The 18,900-nt window shown below is 31.9% G+C and overlaps 3 protein-coding genes across 3 annotated transcripts; 2 read left to right on the top strand and 1 right to left on the bottom strand.

The window, feature by feature from the left end:
* The first annotated feature begins 238 nt into the window (after positions 1 to 238).
* LOC146919520 (beta-amylase 3, chloroplastic-like) lies at positions 239 to 2,887 on the top strand. Its single transcript, XM_085712955.1, has 4 exons — positions 239 to 803; positions 987 to 1,197; positions 1,547 to 1,657; positions 1,805 to 2,887. The coding sequence occupies exons 1-4, from the start codon at positions 268 to 270 to the stop codon at positions 2,576 to 2,578; spliced, it is 1,632 nt and encodes a 543-aa protein (XP_085569081.1). The 5' UTR covers positions 239 to 267; the 3' UTR covers positions 2,579 to 2,887.
* A 2,320-nt stretch (positions 2,888 to 5,207) lies between these two features.
* Positions 5,208 to 8,878, top strand: LOC146919519 (beta-amylase 3, chloroplastic-like). Its single transcript, XM_085712954.1, has 4 exons — positions 5,208 to 5,803; positions 6,701 to 6,911; positions 7,330 to 7,440; positions 7,891 to 8,878. The coding sequence occupies exons 1-4, from the start codon at positions 5,262 to 5,264 to the stop codon at positions 8,656 to 8,658; spliced, it is 1,632 nt and encodes a 543-aa protein (XP_085569080.1). The 5' UTR covers positions 5,208 to 5,261; the 3' UTR covers positions 8,659 to 8,878.
* Positions 8,879 to 10,874: 1,996 nt separating this feature from the next.
* Positions 10,875 to 13,593, bottom strand: LOC146919518 (putative serine/threonine-protein kinase PBL19). Its single transcript, XM_085712956.1, has 4 exons — positions 13,224 to 13,593; positions 12,712 to 12,969; positions 11,757 to 11,879; positions 10,875 to 11,350 (listed from the first exon to the last, which is right to left on the bottom strand). The coding sequence occupies exons 1-4, from the start codon at positions 13,539 to 13,541 to the stop codon at positions 10,994 to 10,996; spliced, it is 1,056 nt and encodes a 351-aa protein (XP_085569082.1). The 5' UTR covers positions 13,542 to 13,593; the 3' UTR covers positions 10,875 to 10,993.
* Between the last annotated feature and the right edge of the window lie 5,307 nt (positions 13,594 to 18,900).

Genomic DNA, 18,900 nt, shown 5'->3' with positions numbered 1-18,900 from the left:
AAAAGAAACAAACATTCAATTTATCTACACAAGATGCACTCATATTTTGATATTTTCACTCATATTCTTTTTTTGTGGTAAAAGGCCGACATGATTATTGATTTATCTACCAAGGTTCTCAACTTCAATTTTCCCAAAAATATCTAGTTGTTATTTTGATAAATAAAATTACATAATTAAGAAAAATAAACAAACATTCTTGGTCTATATATATTCTCACCCTCCAATCTTGAACTGCAATCACTCAAGTAGAGCAAACACTAAAATATGGCTTTAACACTTCATTCTTCAATTTCCTTCATTCACAAAATAGAAACAAGAGTCTTAAAATCTCTTGATGATTTTTCTTCCAACAAAGTTTCTTGTCCAAAAATTAAACCTTTGTTTCATCTCAAAGCAAAGAGTTCAATGCAAGAAACACATTTCACAAAGGAAAACACCAACTCTACAGTTAAGGAAAACAAGAGATGGGAGAAGATTCACGTGCCATCGATTGCTCATAACCACGATGCTGATTCGAATAGAGTACCGGTGTTTGTGATGTTGCCATTAGACACGGTAACAATGGGAGGAAAATTGAATAAAGCAAGAGCAATGAATGCTAGTTTGATGGCTTTGAAGAGTGCTGGAGTTGAAGGAGTAATGGTTGATGCTTGGTGGGGTTTGGTTGAAAAAGATGGTCCTATGAAGTATAATTGGGAAGCTTATGCTGAGCTTGTTCAGATGGTACAAAAACATGGTTTGAAGCTTCAAATTGTTATGTCTTTTCATCAATGTGGTGGAAATGTTGGTGACTCTTGCAGGTATGCAAATAACACTCTTTGTTAAACATAATATTCAACCACCAATTTTGGCTCTATTTGCCAAGTTAATAGTTGTTACATTCTTATGTTATGATACAATTAATTGCTTATTTTATAATCATAGTCTTGCTAGACCAAAAATAAAAAATCTAAGACTAATTTGGTTTGTATTGCATTTTATAGCATTCCTCTACCACCATGGGTGCTTGAAGAAATAAGGAAGAACCCTGAGCTAGTTTACACAGACAAATTAGGGAGGAGGAATCCTGAATACATCTCATTGGGATGTGATTCAGTGCCTGTTCTAGCAGGAAGAACTCCACTTCAAGTCTACTCCGATTACATGAGAAGCTTCCGTGACAGATTTACAGATTATTTGGGCAATGTTATCATAGTAAGTATTTCATATCAACTTGTGCTTCAGTTTTGAGGTTAGATGGGTGATTAAGATACTTGGCTAAGACTTTTAGATTGCACTCAGTGTTATCTTATCTTATAAAGTACATTTTCAATCACACATTCGTCTAACGATGACTGTCTATGTTCATCCTTATTGTAACGTCTTAGATACTCATTTGATCGATGTCAGTTAGATAAAAATTAAAAAAACAAATATGCCTAGCTCATAATTCAATTTTGTCATATTTATAAGATGAATACTTTTTGGGAACATTTGTGAATGATGATAAAACTAAGACTTGGTGCATATTTAAAGTTCTAAATTAAGACCAAATTGTTTGCAGGAAATTCAAGTGGGACTAGGTCCATGTGGGGAGTTGAGATATCCATCTTACCCTGAAACTGATGGAACTTGGAAGTTTCCAGGAATTGGAGAATTCCAATGCTATGACAAGGTACAAAATAATATTATTTTTGAACAATTTTTTTCAAAATAGTCCAAAATCATATTAATGTTAGACATGTTACATACAAAATATCTCTCACAAAATATCTCTTACAAAATATCTAGCTACTAACCAAAATGACTTATTTTCAAACAGTATATGAGATCTTCTTTGGAAGCATCAGCTGCCGCAATTGGGAAGAAAGAGTGGGGAACAAGTGGACCACATGACTCAGGTCAATACAATCAATTTCCTGAGGATACTGGATTTTTCAAAAGAGAAGGAACATGGAACACAGAATATGGAGATTTCTTCCTTGATTGGTACTCAAGCAAACTTGTTGAACATGGTGAGAGAATCCTTGTATCAGCCAAAAGCATATTTCAAACAAGTGGAGTGAAACTATCTGCCAAAATAGCTGGAATTCATTGGCATTACAATGCAAGATCTCATGCAACTGAATTAACTGCTGGTTACTATAACACAAGGTTTCATGATGGTTATATACCAATAGCACAAATGCTAGCAAAACATGGAGTTATACTAAATTTCACATGCATGGAAATGAAGGATAATGAACAACCTAATCATGCTAATTGTTCGCCAGAAGGATTGGTTAATCAAGTGAAGATGGCAACAAAGATTGCAGGTGGTGAACTTGCTGGTGAGAATGCTTTGGAGAGATATGATTCAAGTGCTTATGGTCAAGTTTTGTCAACAAGTGGATTAAGTGCTTTTACATATCTAAGAATAAATAAGAGGTTGCTTGAAGGTGAAAATTGGAGGCAATTTGTGGACTTTGTTGTGAGTATGTCTGATGGTGGTAAACCAAGGCTTTCAAAATCTGATTCATATGGAACTGATCTTTATGTTGGACACATTAAAGGAATTAAGGAGAGTGAAGTTATAATAGAGATTGCTCTTGTGTGAACATTGAACACATATTTCATCATGTTGATGGATCATGTGTATGGTTAAGAAGTATATTGATTTATTAGGGGGTTTTTTTTTTTTTTTTTTTATATTTGTTGGATATTTTAGTACACTCTCTCACCACCAACATTATTGAGCTTGGTGTGCGTAGATAATTTGGTGGGTGTCTAAAATAGATAGATTTTAATATGATATTTAAGTGAAAGATGAACTATTTATAAGGTTTTCATTTGAGTGCATGGTTAGTCTTAAGATTTTTTTTTTTTTTGTCTTGGATGTATCAATAAAGTTGTGTCCTTTTAATTATTCGAGTGTTTTTTATTGCATTATTTATTGTAAAAGATTCATTCATAATTAAGGTTTTCTAAAAATATATTTTCAATAAAATTAATTAAAACGAGTTACTTTTTTTTTATATAAATACTAAATCTATTAAGTAAAAATAATCATTTTGATGCCTCGTGGGTGGCTGCCCCTCTTGTCGATGCTCACAGTGCCACATGTCACACATGTTTACCAAATATACCACTATTGTTTGAGGATTGTCACAACACATATCAAAGTAACGAAAATGGATGGATGAACTTTTGTTTTATTGATAGCACATCATGTATTTATTCCTACAAGTCTACAAAATTAGTTCCACATCACTTGCACTTATTGCCAATTGTCGATGGATTCATTCGTACAAGGACAAAATGGTGGAACAACCTATTCAGGTTGTTAACAAAGGTAAGAGAAAAGATGTGCCTCAAAAGCAACATATGCAATAGTGGCAGCCCAAGGATAGTCCGCTTATTAGTTCGTCTCGAGTGTTTGAGGCTCAGCCTATCACTAATGCGACATTGGTACCAGTTGAGGAGCATAGCAACACACCACTTGAAACACATGTTGAGGCGGAGAATGACTATGCACAGGTTACAGGTGACGATCCGACCATGTCAGTAATGACACGCAGCACCCAATTCTCTCTTTAGTAACAGAGATTGTGTTGGATGTTCGTAATATTATGGTTGTAATGCCCGTTTCAATTATTTAATTATTTTAATGAGTTTTAGAATATATTTATATGATTGGCGTGATTTATATGAGCTTTATGTGATTTATATGATTTATGTAAGATAAACAACAATTGGTCTAGGATCTCCTTTAAAAAAAACTTATCTGATCCAATAAAAAAAATCTATTTATATAAATTACAATTGTAAAAAAATATATTAATATACCAAAGTATAAGCCACTACAATTGGTCTAGTGATGAAGAGTTTGTTTGGGTAGCATGCATGAGGTCCTAGGTTAAAATACTAGATATTGACATTATTGAATTACAATAATTAAATTATGTTTGAAACATGAAAATAGTAGACTCAATTGCACTTTTAGACATCCAAGTATGACAATCGTACGATTTTGAACCCGCATACCCAACCACACACACTTTTATTTGAGCAATTTTGACCCTTTATGTTTTTCTACTTTGTAATTTGGTACTCCCTCTCACAATTTTTTATTAAATTTAGCTGAAGTGATATTGTTTATTAACGTGACACTCAACTCTTAGAGTTAATTTTTTTTTTTTTGGTTACAACTCTTAGAGTTAATTTGACTTTTCTTCAAAATACCAAAAACTTTGAAATTTTTATTAAGGGTTTCATTTACTCTCGGTATACGGATTAATTTTTAGAATTTTAAAGAAAAGTCACACAAATTATAAGAGTTGGATTTTATAAGAGTTGGATATCACACCAATCAATGATTATTTCTCAACGTATATTTGAAGAAAAATTGAGAGGGTAATTACCAAATCATAAACGAAATAAAATAAGGGACATAAATCGCTTAAAACAATGAAGGTAAAAATCATACAATCGGAATACTTGAAGATAAAAAAAATACAATTAAAACAGAAAAAATATGATGAATTTAATTAAACTAGTATTCATCAAGCTTTATAACTTGTTTCAGACTTTACCATACGTGAGATTTAGAGTTTTTCTCAACGCACCTCTCACGCCCAAACAATTAAACTTAATGGGTGGATATAAACAATGGGTGAGCAGGAACAATAGACCATAATACATGTTAAGTTTCATTGGGTCTTACTTTTCATAAAACCTCAATATTTATTTATTTATTTTGAAATAATAAACCAACCGTGAGGAACAAGGGATCCCTAAAGATTCCTTTTTAATTGGGTACACCATCAAAGAAAAGTCATTTTCTTTAAGCTCAGCCCCATAATAATTTTGTTTGAAAAGGACATAGTTGATTTCCTCTCGGCTCTCCTTACAAAAATATCAAGACAGTTAAGGTAACAAATTAAAAACTGAAGCCATAGTCGACATGTTTTTTTTTGTTGTGGTAACATGGTCGACATGTTTTTTGTTGAAGTCATTAGATTCAAATGGAAGAGATGGTAACACGTAAGCATGGTGCCGACGAGATTTTGATTCTTTTGCACAATTTTCACTTTCCAACTTGGACCCACCAAGGTTCTCAACTTCAACTTTCCCAAAAATATCTGCTATGTGTTTTTTTTTATAAATAAATAAAATACTTAATACAAAAATTAAACAAACTTTTTTTGTTCTATATATATTCTCTCCCTCCAATCTTCTTCAATTGCAAATAGAAATAACACACAAGGAAAAAAACAAAAACAGATATTATTACACTAAAAATGGCTCAAGCACTTGGTTTCTCAATTTCCTTGATTAATCAGAAAGAAACAAGAGTCTTAAAATCTCTTGATGATTTTTTTTCCAACAAAGTTTCTTGTCCAAAAATTAAACCATCTTTTGGTCACAAACTGAAAGCAAAGAGTTCAATGCAAGAAACACATTTCACAACAGACAACAACAACTCTGCTGTAAAGAAAGACAAGAAATGGGAGAAGATTCATACGTCATCTGTCACTCATAACCACGATGGTGATTCGAATAGAGTACCGGTGTTTGTGATGTTGCCATTAGACACGGTAACAATGGGAGGAAAATTGAATAAAGCAAGAGCAATGAATGCTAGTTTGATGGCTTTGAAGAGTGCTGGAGTTGAAGGAGTAATGGTTGATGCTTGGTGGGGTTTGGTTGAAAAAGATGGTCCTATGAAGTATAATTGGGAAGCTTATGCTGAGCTTGTTCAGATGGTACAAAAACATGGTTTGAAGCTTCAGATTGTCATGTCTTTTCATCAATGTGGTGGAAATGTTGGTGACTCCTGCAGGTATGCAAATAACACTTTTGTTAAACAAAATATTCAACCACCAATTTAGGCTCTATTTGCCAAGTTTATAGTTGTTACATTCTTATGTTATGATACAATTAATTGCTTATTTTACACTCATAGTCTTGCAAGACCAAACAGGGACGGATCTACCTACAAAGGTATGTAGGCTTGTGCCTACACTAGAATTTTATTTTTAGGTAGTAATAATATAGTGGCTTAAATATGAAAATAGTCCCTGTAAATATCTGACATTTTGGTTTTAGTCCCTGTAAAAATATTTTTTTGGTTTTAGTCCCTGCAAATATAAAAAATTTGGTTTTGGTCCTTGGTATTTTGTTTTAGTCCTTGTAAAATTGATTCATATTGGATTTAGTCCTTGTAATATGTAGAATATTTGATTTTAATCCCTCAAAATGAGGACTAAAATGAATTTTATAGGGACCAATTTCAATATGAAATGATTTTACAAGGATTAAAACAAAATACCAAGGAGCAAAACCAAATATTCTATATTTGCAGGGACTAAAACCAAAAAAATATTTTTATAGGGACTAAAACCAAAACGCCAGATATTTGGAGGGACCATTTTCATATTTAAGCCTAATATAGTAATAGATAATAATAGTTGAAATTTTGATCAAATGGCCCACACAAACCACAATACACTTTTCTCTTGGCCCACACATATACACACACCTTGACACAACAACACAACTTTGTCAAGAATCAGATGCGAGATCGCATGGGAGATGAATGGTTAAACAATTGTTTAGTTACTTATATATATGTGGTGAATTTATATGAGGTGCCTCCACTTTTCAAAATTTCTGGATCCGTCGCTGAGACCAAAAATAAAAAATCTAAGACTAATTTGGTTTGAATTGCATTTTATAGCATTCCTCTACCTCCATGGGTGCTAGAAGAAATCAGGAAGAACCCTGAGCTAGTTTACACAGACAAATTAGGGAGAAGAAATCCTGAATACATCTCATTGGGATGTGATTCAGTGCCTGTTCTAGCAGGAAGAACTCCACTTCAGGTCTACTCCGATTACATGAGAAGCTTTCGTGACAGATTTACAGATTATTTGGGCAATGTTATCATAGTAAGTACTTCATCAATTTTGTGGTTACCAAAGTTATAATGATACTTGGCTAAGATTTTTGTATAGTAGTTAGTGTTATTTTCAGCCACACATTTGTTCAAAATTTTAACGGGGGCTATATATCGTCGGTCTCAGAAGTAGAAATTCATGATCGTCCTTAACGTAATGTCTTAGATAACGACCTAATCGATGTTAATTTAATAAAAATAGAATAAGAGAAAACAGACATGTATAACTCATAATTCTATTTTTCCATATTAAGCAAGATAGTTAGTTATAAGAGGAATACTTTTTGAAGACATTTGTGATTATTATCTTTTTGACAGAGACACTATTTTTTTGTGATTGATGATAAACTATGACTTGATGCATATATTGCAATGTATAAAATTCTAATTAAGACCAAATACATTTGCAGGAAATTCAAGTGGGACTAGGTCCATGTGGGGAGTTGAGATATCCATCTTACCCTGAAACTGATGGAACTTGGAAGTTTCCAGGAATTGGAGAATTCCAATGCTATGACAAGGTACAAACTTAAAAAGACATCAATTTTTAGAATAAATAGTTCAAAATAATATTAGTGTTAGACATATTTTGTTACAACTAAGGAGAAATACTTAGTTGATTACAATCCTAAATATAAATTATTTGGACACTCATAAACTTTTTTGTGTGTGCCTAATTGTTGTGCTCAAATGGACCACACAAAGATTTTCTCTATAATTAAACCTTTGATTGCAAAATATCTTAATTGAAACAGAGTTCAGAGATTTTTTTTTTTTGGTACAAAAGAGAATATTTCTTATTAGTATCTAGATATTTTGTTGTTATGTCACATTTGAGATGTCTTTTTTTAGATACTAATATTAATAATTTCAAATATGACATAAACTATATATTAATAAAAGTTTGAATATGTAACTTAATCAATTTCTTTTGAAAACAACTAAACTAAAATGACTTATTTGTCATACAGTATATGAGATCATCCTTGGAAGCATCAGCAGGGGCAATTGGGAAGAAAGAATGGGGAACAAGTGGACCACATGACTCAGGTCAATACAATCAATTTCCTGAGGATACTGGATTTTTCAAAAGAGAAGGAACATGGAACACAGAATATGGAGATTTCTTCCTTGATTGGTACTCAAGCAAACTTGTTGAACATGGTGAGAAAATCTTAGTATCAGCCAAAAGCATATTCCAAACTAGTGGAGTGAAACTTTCAGCAAAAATAGCTGGAATTCATTGGCATTACAATGCAAGATCACATGCAACTGAACTAACTGCAGGTTACTATAACACAAGGTTTCATGATGGTTATATACCAATAGCACAAATGCTAGCAAAGCATGGAGTTATATTGAATTTCACATGTATGGAAATGAAGGATAATGAACAACCTTGTGATGCTAATTGTTCACCAGAAGGATTGGTTAATCAAGTGAGAATGGCAACAAAGATGGCAGGTGGTGAACTTGCTGGTGAGAATGCATTAGAGAGATATGATTCAAGTGCTTATGGTCAAGTTTTGTCTACAAGTGGATTAAGTGCTTTTACTTATTTAAGAATAAATAAGAGGTTGCTTGAGGGTGATAATTGGAGGAAATTTGTGGATTTTGTTGTGAGTATGTCTGATGGTGGTAAACTAAGGCTTGCTGAAGCTGATTCATATGGGACTGATCTTTATGTTGGACACATAATTAAGGAGAATGATGTTATAATAGAGGTTGCTCTTGTGTGAACATTGAACACATATATCATGTTGATGGGTCATGTATATAGTTATTAAAAGCATGTTGAATTATTAGGTTTTATTTTTATATTTGTTTGATTTTTTCAATGCACCCCTTCACGGCCAACACTGATGGGTTCGATACGTAGATAATTTGGTGGTGTCTCGAATGTATTGGCTCTTATTTTGTATTGATTTGAATGATGAAATTTTATATAAACTTTTCTGAAATATTATTTCTTTTGATGTGGGGGTTTGAGTTTATTTTTCCAACATGAATTTTAGTGAGAGAGTAAAAAAGAGGAAAATGAAAATAGAAAATAGAATTATGATTGATATTTCAATAAGGTGTCGAGTTTATTAAGAGATTTCTCAATGGGATAGTTCATGGTTTAATCGGTGTTCACATTTATATTAATACATCATATTGTAATAATCATGTTATTGTTAATGAAATGAGATAAGTTTATCTATGTACAAAAATGTTATGATTGGAAAGCCTGAGATCACCAATTACTTTATTGGGTTAATTATGTTTCTAGTCCCTATAAAATAGCGACCTTGTAAGTTTAGTCCCTACTTAATTTTAATAGCATTTTTAGTCCCTAATTTTGTTTTTCTGCACTGAGTATTAGTCTTTACTCAATTCAAATTTGTTTAATTTATGCTTAAACTCTTAAATTTTTGAACAATTTTTTGCAGACATGTTTAGAACATTACTAAAAGTTCGTCCGCAAAAAATTATCGCAAAATTTGATTTCTACATCCAGATTTTATTACTTTTTATCTTTAACTTTTGTCGTTTTAAAAAATTCATATTTAATTCATTTCATGTCAGAAAATTCTAAATTTTAGTAAACGAACCTTTCATAGTGTTCTAATCTTGTCTCAAAAAAATCGTTCAAAAATTTAAGAGTTTAAGGATAATTATCAAACTTTGTTTTAGCAGGGACTAAAATTATAAGTAAATTTTTTTTATAGGGACTAAAAATGCTATTAAAATTAAGTAGGGACTAAACTTACAAGGTCGCTATTTTATAGGGACTAGAAACATAATTAACCCTACTTTATTTCATGCTAATAAAATTTCAATATGTGCGGGTCATTTAATTCCAGAAAGTAATTTTCTCCATAAATCATTTGTTTTTTCAATCACTAAAGTTACGTATGCAATAAACCAGAGCATTTCAAACTTTTCATTGCGAAAATAAAAATTCCCTCCAATAATTTCATTATTATTTATGTACTTGTCGTATTTAGCTCTAGCAAACATTCTTCGAGAACCAACAAAGAAAATTTATAGGGTAACGAGTGTCTTCGGGGCACTCTTTAAGTATTCCAAATTTAGTAATTATTCTTTTAAAAAGTCAACTGTTACAATTTTCAATGCATTCAATACACATTTTTCATTAAAAACTTATCATTTAAAGGGCTTAAAGAGTACCCCGGGAGCACTCGTTAACGTTTCCCAAATTTATAATATAAGAAAAAGGTTGCTAATGAGTGTTTTTTATGATCAATTACTAACGAGTGTTCTAAGAGTATTCGTCTACGTCATAAATAGTTTATATTTATTTTTGTATACAAACTTTCTTCTTTACATTATTCTTAGTCTCAAGTAACAACAAACTTTTCTCCTCGCTCCAAATCATTTCAAATGTACACATTAAAAAAAACACCTTTTTAAGTGGCCGAAGTATTTTTTCTCATAAGTGATTTTAAAAATATACAGTCAATTTAGTACTTAAACTATCACGTTCTTGTTAATTTGGTTTCTAAATTATTAAAATCAACTAAAAGGTCCCTAAATTATATTTTCGTCCATCAATTTGGTCTTTACAGATGGACTAAATTGATGGTGAAAGTATTGTTTATGCATCTTTTAGTTGATTTTAATAATTCAATGACCAAATTGATGAGGTTGTGATAGTTTAGAGATTAAATTGACCATTTATTCTAATATGTAGGTATCTCTTTAAGCGTTCTTTGAACTTTGAGGTCTGTCCTAACCCTAATGAACATCGAAGTCCAACTCAAGTAACTTTCGATGTACAAAAGAAAAAATAAAAAAATTCGATTGTAACTTACCATAAACCTCATGGCTAAGTTTTTTGTTATTGCTCGTACCATTTAAGGATGTTATTTGTGAATAGAATGCTCAAACAGATATGCACATGGTTGGGCATGTGGATTTAGTGACTCATCCATATGCTCCTCTTGTTAACTATATTTAAAGCCTCATCAATTTATCTTTGAACCAATCAATGATTAATTAAATTAATTAATCCAACATTCTTAACCATGTTAAGTCGAGGTAATTGAGAATTCAAAGCAGTGTTTAAGTTTATGAACATTGCAATGCTTGTTTCAAACTTTCCACAATCTGACTCATTGATGGTCTATCTTCAGCATTCTTCTTCAAGCAACTATCTGCCAACTTAGCAATTTTCCTAGCTGCATCAAGAGAATATTGTTTCGTGAGTCGAGGATCAATTATCATGCTGAATCTGCTACTGTCTGCAGGGTAGTTTTTAACCCATTCTATAAGCTTTTGTTCCACTTTTGGAAGGGTTCTGTCAATTGTTCTTCTTCCTGTTAGAATCTCATAAAGTACCACACCAAAACTCCAAATATCACTCTTTGATTTTAGATGACCTGTTTCAATATACTCTGGTGCTGCATAACCCCTTGTTCCAACTACCTGATAAAAAAAAAATGATTTTGGCGTACCCATTGTTAGAATGTTCACATCGTTGAAAACTTTTGCACCAGTAACACTTATGATTGGAGACGTGCTCGATGCCACACGTGTCAGTGTCCAATGCCGAATTATGTGAATACATTACATTTGATTATCCATTTTCTAAAATTATTATTTTGTTGATGTGCCAATGTCTGTCTATGTGTGTTTCATAGTTGATTGATATTGCTCATGAATAATTAGTCAAAGCAATTATACTTGCATATTAGTGAAAGTTATACTTGTATAATAATTGTGTGATTTGGAAAGTGGTATATAATTAAATTTAATGGTGATTATTATATAAGTTTAGTAGTCAAATTAGTGTCTAAACTTGAATAGATAGTCCACCATGAAGTCAACTTACCGCAGTAGAGACATGAGTTTGGTCACCTGTTGGGCCCTCCCTTGCAAGACCAAAATCTGAGAGCTTGGGGTGGAATTTCTTGTCCAACAGCACATTTGAAGATTTGAAATCTCTATAGATCACCTTCCCAAAAATAAAAAATAAAATGGAACAATTAGAAGCCAAAATAGATATAAAGTATCTATCCTTAAAAAAAAATATATAAAGCATCTAATGTGCAATATGAGTTTGTTTGAATTGACTTATTTAAATTTATCGATTATTTTCTTACGGGGCGAGTACCTTCATACTTGTCCCGAATTATGGATTAAGTACTATTTATACTTTTATCATTTTCTAATCATTTTTTTATGTTAAAGAAAACAATTAGACATTATTTTATTTTTATAAATAATTTATACAAAACACTAATATGATAAGTGTGTATGTTATAAACACTTAATTTAGTTGTTTATAGACACTAAATATTCAACATTGGCTGATACATTGTTAACTTGTTATATGTCCTTGTATCCATTTTATTCTTCCCATTAGGCTAGTTGGATTAATAGACCTATATTATATATTCAACATTATGCCTGGCATGTATGTTACTTTAGTTCTACTATGACAGAAACAAAATGGTTAATAAACATCTAGTAGCTAGAAAGTGATCCAAAAAAAAAAAAAGTGAAGTGGAATCATAGTCAATCTTAGTTTTAAGCACTATGGGTAAGAATGGTCCTAGTCAAAGAACAACACTAAGGATAAGCCTGTGAATGTTGTTTATTTATTTATTTATTAGTCTACAACAAAAACAAAGAAAAAATGAAGTGCACACAAGCTAACAGATATGGTCAAACAAATCCATATGGTCAACAAATGTCAAACGGTGGTCTACAATTTAGTTTTCATCTGAGAGAATTTAATTTGTATGGTTAGAACTTAGACTCAATTTACATCAACAAGGAGGTACCTGAATCTCCAATCCCTCATGTAGATATTGTAATCCTTGAGCAGCACCAAGCATGATTTGCAATCTTATTTTCCAAGGTAAAGTAGGTAAAGAACGACTGAAAAGATGATCTTCTAAACTCCTATTTGGCATAAACTCATACACTAACAACCGTTGGATACTTTCACCATCCACAGAACAATATCCCAAAAGCTTAACCAAATTCGGGTGATTCACAATTCCTAGAAATTGAACTTCTGCAAGCCATTCTTTATGACCCTTTAATAACAAAACAAAAAAAAAAATGAGAAAATTGTATGATACAATTAACATCGCAATATAATGACGGTAAGGTAACAAATATAACCAACTAGCAACTAATTACGACTAATTTGTAACGAATCACAACTAACATGTAACTACCTTAAACGATGACTAACTTGTAACAACCTTAAACAACATTAAATTAAACATTCTAACAAATCTCGAACTATCTCGAACAAACAAGCATGTATATATATATATATGTATACCTGAAATCCACGAGTGTTGAGTTTTTTTATGGCAACCACAATTGGCTTACCAATTCCATTTTCAGGAGTAATTGTTCCTCTATATACTTTCCCAAAACCTCCTTCTCCAATCTTCAACACCTTATTAAAACCATTTGTTGCATCTACTAGCTCTTGAAGAGTAAAAACTCTGAAATTGTGTTCTTTCTCTTTGTACAATTCTTTTATGCTCCTTGGTGATGAATGTGCACTTGTTGCTTTTTTTGCTTGATTTTTCTTCTTTTTACGGTTAAAATCTGGGTCTGATTTTGATTTTTGTTTGAAGAAGAAACACTTCATATTCTAATCACACTAAGGAAAATATGTTACAAGTAAATGAAATTTGAAGCTTAGAAAATGAATAAATGAAAGATGGAAATTTAAAGAGGAAGTGTTACGTGAAGTCAAAGAAATATGTGTGGAAACCCGCGTGAAAGTACGGAGAAAGGGTGTATAAAAAATTGGAATATGATAGAAACTGAAAGTGAAAAAAGTGAGAACTTAGATAAAGTGAGTTGAATTACATATTTTAAGAATTATTATTAGTTGCGTCCACACCACATAAGCTGTTGGATGGGTCCCACATTTACCCTTCAAGACATGACATTGACTCGAAATTTTCTACGTTTTTGATGTATCCTAAGGGTGTGTTTGGATCACCAAAGAAAGTGAGAGGAAAGATTGTAAGAGGAAAGATTGTTGAAGGAAAGAAAGTATGAGGAAAGTGAGTGGAAAGTGAGATGATTGTTTGAGTGTTTGGTATGAGTGAAAGTGAAAGAGGAAAGAAAGAGATGAGTTTAATAAATGACATAAATAACCCTATGTTATTGTGTTATTTAATTAATTTTCATTGTAAATATATTTGTAATAATAATTAACATATTTAATACACAAAATTTAAGCACGATATTAACTAATTCATTAAGTAACATTGTATTCAAGTATTTCTTTAAGAACATATGATTTAAGTTAGTCTAAAAGCATGCAGGTTGCAAATAAGAGAAATGTACATTAGTGCATGCACGTGGATCAAAGCAAGGGCAGGATTGGCATTTTATAAAGAGATGCATGTTCTCACTACTTTCTCCTGGTTTCAGCGCGGAAACAAATCTGTGGTAGGACCCACCAAAAAACAATCTTTCCTCCCTACTAATCTGTGGTTCCAAACAAAGGAAGCTCAATTCCCCAAAATCTTTCCATCCTTAGTGGTATCTTTCCTTATGCTTTCATCTATTCCAAACAGACCCTAAGTTTTCTATTGATCGAGTTATGATACTAGTAGAAAATTGATAGGGAATTCAAATGAAAATAGGTGAAGAACCAAGTTTGAATACAAGAAAAATCAAAATGGTACCTAATTAAGTATACACTGTACATTTAAGTTCCTTCATATCTGTTTGACCGCTAGAGTTTTTTTTCCCTTTTTGAGGAATGCTAGGGTTGTAAATTTTGGCCCACTCAATAAGCTAATATTTGAGAATTTCTCATTCCACCCATTCATACTTGAAACCCTCTGGAATTTATTGACCCTTGGATTTGTTTGAATTGACATATCCGATAGATATCTATTTTATAACAATATATAAAAGAAAATAAGAGATTTTACGTTGAATTTTCATTATTTTAATTATACTCTTAAACAAAACTTTCTATAATATTGTCATATTGTTGTTGGTGTTGTTGAAAATGATAAAGATTATATTATATTTGCTATATTATTGGTGTAATTAGAAAATAAACATAATTTGTTAAAAGTTGACGTCACAACATATGATTTTAATCTAAATCTAAATTTTAATCAAACTCAAAATCTCATAAAAGAACGGACAAACGATCCCCATACATGTTAGCGCAATATGATCGTTTGTCAAATATAATAATTATTAAACAATATCCTTACGCTAAAAACCTTTCTTAATTCTCATTTATGTTTTTTTTCCTCAAATTCAAAAAAAAAATAAAACTCAAAGCCCCAAACTATCTTACCAAGATCTCCGATTTCCTATCAAAACCACCTCCAAATAGGGGTGGGAATAGGCCAGACCGTCCGACAGGGGCCTACGGCCTAGCCTATTTAAAGTCTAACTCGGCCCAGCTCGTTTATTAACAAGGTCAGGCTCAAGTTTTTTATAAGGCCTATTTAATTAAACAAGCTAGGCTAAGGCTTGCAAAAAAACCTATTAAGTCCATCAGGTCGGCCTATTAAGTTTTTCATATATAATATATCTTCCATTATTGATATTTTTGAAGTTTTTTTCCTTCATAAACACAAGCTTTCATATGATTGGTTATTTAGTATCTGGTATATTGGTGTGATTAGACCTTCATATGAATTCATTATTTAGTAGCAAACATATTTGTGTACTTTAGGCCTTAATAAGTTTTGGCCTATTTAGGAGTAGGCTTACATGTGTTGTCAGGCCTAAGCATAAAATAGGCTTTTAAATAGGCTTTCAAGCTTCATCAGGCCTTTAAAAAGGCCAAGCCAGACCTCGAAAATGAGCCTATAACGGGTAATAGGCAAGGCTCAGGCCTTTAATTTTTGAAGTAGACAGACTTAGGCCTTACAAAGCCCGGCCCGACCTAACCCATAATATAGCAAATATAATATAAAAATGTCTATTATATTCGCTCATCTATAAGTTGTTATTTTTTATATGTAATGATTACACTTACTTTTTTCATTAAAATATCTATTTTTTATGTCTCAGATCAATAGTTAAGAAATCTATAAATAAAAATTTTGTCTTGTAAATATAAGTTGTTATTTTTTATATATATAATGATTACACTACTTTTTTTTTATAAAAACTTGCTTGTTTTGATTGTTTAAATAATACTCCTAAGATACTCTTTAACATTCTTCAAAGTTCTATTCATATTCTATTGCATATGTGAGTTCAAATTATGTTGTTGATATGAAAATTTCGTTAACAAATCATACATAAGTACACAAGTGCTACTCTAGGAAGGGAAAGGGAGAGAGAAATTTTGTTAATATTTTTTGGGTTTTTCTATTATGTGCAAATTTGCACATGATAAGACGTTTAAAGTAGTAACTTTGACTTGGTATTTGTGTTTTTTATATTAAATATGTAACTTTTAATAAATAATTGTTGGTTTTCAATGAAAAGTTACTACTTTTAGTTGCATTAACATGTGCAATATTGCACGTGTTAGACAAACCCATATTTTTTATTAGAGGAATGCTAAGGCCGGGTGTTCACACACAATCTTAGAAGCTCTCTCAATGTATGCGGCCACTTGAGTTTTTTTTTCTTTTTCCATCAAGCAGTCTAGTGACTAAAAATTCACATTTTTAAGGTAAATAAATAGGTGTCTGAGGTTCGAACCTCTAACCCTGCATATAATATGCAATATTTCTATCAACTGAGGTAAGCTCATGGAATGAGCAAGTTAAGAGACTTCCAACACTTTCCTTTATTCTTTTTATTTTTATTATTTCTATCATCATTATAATGAAAACAAACAACACAGTCAACTGTCCTCGTGAACTTAGCTCAGTTGGTATGAGCAATTCATAATGCAAGGTCCGGGATTTAAACCCCGGTCACTACAAAAAAAAAGCCACAGTCAACTCGTACATTTTGAATTTATAGTTTTCCTTGATATCCTCCATCCACCTCAACAAAGGAAGCCAGAAAATTAGAACCGATGCAAAGTTTGAGTGTTAGCTAATGAAGCCACAGTCAACTCGTACATTTTGAATTTATAGTTTTCCTTGCTATCCTCCATCCACCTCAACAAAGGAAGCCAGAAAATTAGAACCGATGCAAAGTTTGAGTGTTAGCTAATGTTTTCAAAAGAAAATTAATGGAAACCAGTGTCATTAATGATTAATGCTTGTGGTAGTCTTTTTTGTTTACAAATAATCGAAGATGCAAGTCCAATTCTCTTAAATGTCTCCTATGGTGTAGAGTTTTCTTTAGTGGCAAAATAAAATCTGAGAGAAAAAATAGTTGTGGTTATAAAATCGGCGAGTAAAAAAAAAGCTGTGGTTATAAAATCTGAGTAAAATTTGGGAAAAGATAGGCTAAGATTGTAACTATATTTGTGGTTATGTAGTATTTTTTTCCATTGACATAAAAAAATTGAGAGAACTTGCAAGGCTATGGCGTGGAAAGATACACACATGGCTCCATTCATTAGGAGACTGTTTGTTGGAGAGTGTTGAACCGAATGACCATAGCATTGCTCTTTTTATCATGGTTTGATTTTATGTAATATTTCATTTTAAAAGTTTTAGCCCCTTTTTATTGAATATCTGGATTCGTCCGTGTAAAACAAATATTGGGCCCGTTTGTTACGGATTAAAATAAAAGTGATTTTGATATAAAATAATTTAGAGATTATATTTTAGAGATTATATGAAAAATCAGAATCTATTTTGCGTTTGTTTACCGTAATAAAAATCACTTTTTTTAAACAAATAATCTAGTTTGTTAGGATTTTTGTTACAAAATTAGTTCAATCTTTTAAATTATATTTTCTCTAAATCTATTTTATTTTAAGCTGCTCCTAACAACTTCTCATTTGAAACTGTTTTTAGATTATTTTTAGATTCTGATTTTTTTGTTTAAATTTGTAACAAATGGATACAATACTTTTAGAAGTGATTATTTTTTAAAATAAGTTATTTTTTTTCTTAAAAAAGCTACAACAAACAAACTCATTATTTGTGTTTGACTTATAGTTATAGCAACTAAAACATTATTGAAGAAAAGAAAAATCACAGCAACTAAAACAAAGATTGTGCGTGTTTGACTTATAGTTATAGATTGTGTGCGGCATGAGAACCGTGTGGTACGGTTAAATGAATAAGTAGAAACCCCGAAATAGAGGAGGCACACGGTAAAATTATACAGAAAAGAAAAAAATGTTGTACACCACCAAAAACACGCGTACTCTCTCCCTCCGGTTACTATTATAAACAAAAATCAACTTATTAAGTTCATGTATTTGGTCTATATTATTGACCAAATACATCATTTTTTGAATGAACCTAAAAAGTTAATTTTTGCTTATAATAGTGACTAAAAAGAGTATAAAATATAAGAAAATGTCTGGATTATTTAGATCGAATAAAAGACCATGCATATGCTGCTTAGATTGGATGTATGCTGAACACCATATACGTGGTCCATAAAGATCATAGTTCAGAGACGGTACCATGCACTGCGAAAATGTATGATCATATTGGGTTGAAGCTCACTGGATCTTTTCCCCGTTCAAAGATCTCGAAGCTCCTATGCCTCACTGCCCCCACCCCACTGTCGTTTAACGTGAGGATGAGTATGAGAGAGAAGAATGATGAGTGTTTGTTATGGAGCTGAACTCAGCCCCGTGCGCTAACTTAGACAAAGGGATAGGGATACTTTAGTGATCCTGCCAGCAACATCAATGTTAAAGAGATGGAGGAGAGTGATTTAGTGAGAAGTTCATATGAGGATGTGTGAGGTGGAGAGACAGAGACGGTCACTCAGTCAGGGTTGGGGATATGAGACCTGAGGTAGAAGATGAAAAATAATAAATGGGGTGGTGGTTACATATAATGTCTTTGTTTTCTGATTTGGAAGCTCAGTTGGCAAGCAGCATAGAGTGGATGATGGCAGCAAACGTGGTGGCGGAAGAGGGTGGG

Source organism: Medicago sativa, chromosome 5 (assembly GCF_051527215.1).
Source record: "Medicago sativa cultivar Bolivia chromosome 5, Bolivia_mono, whole genome shotgun sequence".
Taxonomy (NCBI): domain Eukaryota; kingdom Viridiplantae; phylum Streptophyta; class Magnoliopsida; order Fabales; family Fabaceae; genus Medicago; species Medicago sativa.
This window is presented reverse-complemented; position numbering and strand designations above follow the sequence as displayed.